General features: G+C 34.7%; 1 protein-coding gene across 4 annotated transcripts in view; it reads right to left on the bottom strand.

The window, feature by feature from the left end:
* Positions 1-6: 6 nt before the first annotated feature.
* Positions 7-4313, bottom strand: part of CBX3 (chromobox 3) — an 11980-nt gene continuing 7673 nt past the window's right edge. For all 4 annotated transcript variants that reach the window (XM_023531500.1, XM_023531502.1, XM_011361681.2 and 1 more), the window contains exons 4-5: positions 2726-2888; positions 7-144 (exon numbers count right to left, since the gene is read on the bottom strand). In XM_023531500.1, coding sequence (XP_023387268.1) covers positions 46-144; positions 2726-2888 — 262 coding nt within the window. In that variant the 3' untranslated portion in view covers positions 7-45. The remainder of the gene's footprint in view (positions 145-2725; positions 2889-4313) is intronic.

The following is a 4313-nucleotide window of genomic DNA, read 5'->3' as shown; positions in this document are numbered from 1 at the left end:
CCATCAATTTGTACTTTATAACGTTAACAGCCATCGCCCATACACTTACCACTTCATGAGGAACATTAATTCTCCACTGCTGTCTGTGGCACCAATTATTCGTTCAGGATCAAGACCTCTGGCAAAGCCTCTTGGTTTGTCAGCCTGTTGAGAGGTTAAATGATTACTACATGAACGTTTCCATTCATTTTTCCAAACAGCAAACGAATATATTAAGTTCCAATTTTTCTTCATATGTAGCTTTTAAATAAAAACCTTCTAATAGTGAAACAGAAATGACTAAAGCAGAGCCCATATTTAGTACTACAACACATCTTAATTTCCATTAACCTTAAATGCAGAAAAAAACAAACCTGAATATCTAAAAGTATTCTGAATCATAAGAGACAAATTAATCCCTTTATTTCTGGTAACTGTAATCAATTAATAATTATAAATCTTTGAAAACTAACATTTCAAATTACTTTCAGGAATTAGTCTAAATTACCCACAAATTTAAAGCACATGCAAAAACACAAACAATAAAATAGTAAAAACTTTAAAACTCAGACTAATCAGTATTATAATCAATTTGAATTACAGAAAACCTTATAAAATACTTAGTATAAACCAGCGATTCTCAAAGTATGGTCTTTTAGGACTCCCGGGAATCCCTGGGATCTTTTGGGAGTGTCTATTATCTGTAAGGTTCCCTCTTTTCATGTATGTGACTTTAGATTACCTTCATATACTTTCACCAAACACAACACAACAAATCAAATACAAAGTGTCTTCTATTAAGCCCAGACACTGGAAAGATTTGCAAAACTGTAAAATGCCATTCTTCACACTTTTTCATGAAAAGTTTGAATAAAACAGGTTTTGCCATTCTTAGCTCAATACACAAATATCTTAGAAATTTCTATTTTAACTACTACAGTTATTGATAGGTAGAACCCATATAAACAAAAGTTATTTGTTACCCTCAATAATGTTCTGGAGACTAAAAAAATTTAAGTACTGGTTAGATCAGCAAATCCTTTCTCCCTACTGGCCTTTTACATCAATATCCAAGGCTCTGGAGTCAGATTACCTGGGGTGGTTAGAACGATGGTTCTAACCTTTACTAGCTGTGTGGCTCTGGGCAAGTTAACCTCTTTGTCGTTCCTATTTTATTCCTATCTATAAAATAGGAATAATTACACTATCTCTCAGACATTTCACAGTATCTGAAATGCAAATTAAGTTATTATTTAGAATACTCCTTGGCACAATGTAAGGGCTAAATACAGGATATCTCAATAACTATTGTTATTGCTTCAGTTGAGCATGTGGCTGACTTTTAAATTATGTACAGCAGGCCCCCCTATCTGCAGAGTATACATTCCAAGGCCCCCAGTGAATGCCTGAAACTGCAGATAGCACTAAACCCTAAAATTTTTTTTCCCTATACATACATACCTATAATAAAGTTTAACTTATAAACTGGGCACAGTAAGAGATAAACTAATTATAGAACAATTACAACAATATATAAGTTACATGAATATGGTGTCTCTCTCAAAATATTTTGTGATGTGAGATAAAATGCCTATGTGATGAGATGAAAGACGTAGGCATTGTGATGTAGCATCAGGCTACTATTGACCTTCTGATGATACCTCAGAAGGAGGATCATCTGTTTCCGGTGATCCTGGATCATTGAGCCACGATGATGTCAATGGCTGGATGTCAGGAACAGACAATGTCAAAGGTTGGGGAAATTTAGTATTTTCAGACCTCAGTTGACCACAGGTAACTGAAACCATGGATATGAAGGGATTACTGTATACTGATTCTTAACACTGTTTTGCTTTGGCTGCTAAAGCATCCAGAACCAAATTTGTAGCCAACCTGTTTCTCATCTGTAAAATGGGGATAATACCTATAATCTTAACAGAGATGTCATGAAGATTTAATGGACTATCTGTAAAAGTACTTGCCATCTAGTTCAAATGATCAAATTTTAAATTCAAAGACATTATCAATCAATATCTCTACTGTAGGTTTATTCCCCAAGCCTACATACTAATTCAGGACAAAGACCCTTTCCCAAATTGCCATTCTAGGCCAGTAGGCAGGTCAAGTATAATTTGTTTTGAAGTTGAGGGTGGAAGCAAGGCGTTATGAGATTTGCCCAAAGCCACAGAGACACCAGTGAAGCAAAGACCAGATCAAAATACACATGTAGTGAATAAACCAACTGACTCAATTCATGCCGATAAAACATAAAAACAATGTATTATCAAAGACTATATACTTCAAAATCAACATATTGTTTGTCAATACTTTGATGATACAAATATCACATGCCAAAGTACTTCCTGGTGGTCAAGGCCACTAATTATCTACAATCGGGAAGTGCTATGTGGATTGTTTTTGCTGTATTACAAGAGATTTCTATCATGCAATGATAGTTTTCTTTGTACTTACGACTGCTAGTCTTGGATCACAGAAAATTGTGTGATTGGGGACCATATCCATGAATCTACCCAAAATAACACTAGCACACCACTTTAAGTGGTATAAGCACTTAACTGTACATTTATAAAATATAAGCTAAAACCATGCCTATCCTTTTTCCCAAGTATTGTCTCAAATATCAAGCATTTAGAAAAGGCTTTTAAAGTATCCTAAAAATATTTAAAAAATCAAGCAATCAACCTTTTACAAAAAGTCAGTTTAGTGGGTAATATTTTATACTTACAGCATCTCTTTTCTTCTTTGATTTGCTATCATCAGACTCACTGTCGGATAAAGATTTTCTTTTTGTACCATCTTTTTCTTTACCAGCTTTTTGAGAATTTAGAAATGCTTCAATTAACTCTGGACAATCTAAATTTTCTTCAGGTTCCCAAGTATTGTCAGCACTGTGTTCAGTTAAAAAAAAAGGTTCATTGTATTAAACATGATTCATCACCATAATTCAGATCCATTTCATATCTGAAAAAGTTCTCTGTACTACAGATGGTAACCATTTCCTCCTTATCCCTCACGTTCTTTTGAAACAACCTGATCATACTTCTCTTTGTGTCTTCTTTCACAGCCCCTACCCTATCTAAGGGGGAAATCTGCTATTATCACCTCTAAGTTAACTGAACCTGACTCTAGCAGAATTAGAGTTAATGTTTTTCCAAGTTATAGAGAAAATACACTTCAGAATTTCCCTGAAACAGCTTTTTTAAAATGTGGATTCCCATCCCCAAATTACATTACCAGGGCAATCGGAATATGCCTTTGGTTGGGGCCTCTAATACTATGTTTTAAAACATAGTTTTGAGGAATTTTCAAACATGTGACATTACTTTCAATTTCTGCTCAGTGCTCAAATTGGGAAATGATATAAAACTGATGCTGGCGACTCAAAAGTTGAATCCCACCTTTTATAGTAAGAATGTTTTTTACATTTTTAATTGGTTGAGAAAATTTCAAAACGAAAATTATAAAATTCCTATTTCAGGGCCCACAAACACAGTGTTATCAGAACACAGCCATGCTCATTTGTTTAACATATTCACTATTGTTGCTTTGAACTACATTTGTAGAGACCTATGAACCACAAAGCCTATTTATTTACTGCATTGTCTTTAGGGAAAAAATTTGCCAAACTCTGATATAAGACTGAGATGACCACTCCCATGTATTTTTCAGAAAGGCTGTAAAGAAAATAAATATCAATTACCAAATGTGAAAGTAAGATCATCCTTCATTAGTGATAGGCTTACTAACTTTGTGTGCTCAGATCCAAACAGCCTTTACACAAGATAAAATGACTAATCATTTTAGAGGTGCTGGGAAAGCTGCTGTTAACTGCTGGTTAGAACTTGGTCTGTTGATATTGTGAGATCCAAAATTGGCAAACCTATATTAAAGGGTGGCAGACAAAAGAGCTGAAGTGAAGCCTCCATCCATCCAGTAAGTGAAGCCTCCATCCATCCAGCAGTGTTATTTTCATCAGAGCTTTCTATATTACCTAATACATTACACTGAACATAGTGAGTTCTCTTAATCATACTAGTGGCCTTAAGTTTGGGGAGAAAAAAAGGAGAAAAGGAGTTAAAGTCCTAAAGTTTTAATAGGTAGGACATAAAGACAGCTTTTACTGTCTCATGTGATAAAAAACCAACCAACTAGCAACAACAAAAATCAACTGAATACCACATGAAGGTTAGCAATTCTTTGGCAAACTGGTTCAATCTAATTGAGTGGTGGGGGAAGTCGTAGGTAACAGATATCTGAAGCCTAATTATTTGAGCATCATACTCCCCATCTCCACCATACTCAGAAATTTTTGT

Source organism: Pteropus vampyrus, unplaced genomic scaffold (assembly GCF_000151845.1).
Source record: "Pteropus vampyrus isolate Shadow unplaced genomic scaffold, Pvam_2.0 Scaffold69, whole genome shotgun sequence".
Taxonomy (NCBI): domain Eukaryota; kingdom Metazoa; phylum Chordata; class Mammalia; order Chiroptera; family Pteropodidae; genus Pteropus; species Pteropus vampyrus.
This window is presented reverse-complemented; position numbering and strand designations above follow the sequence as displayed.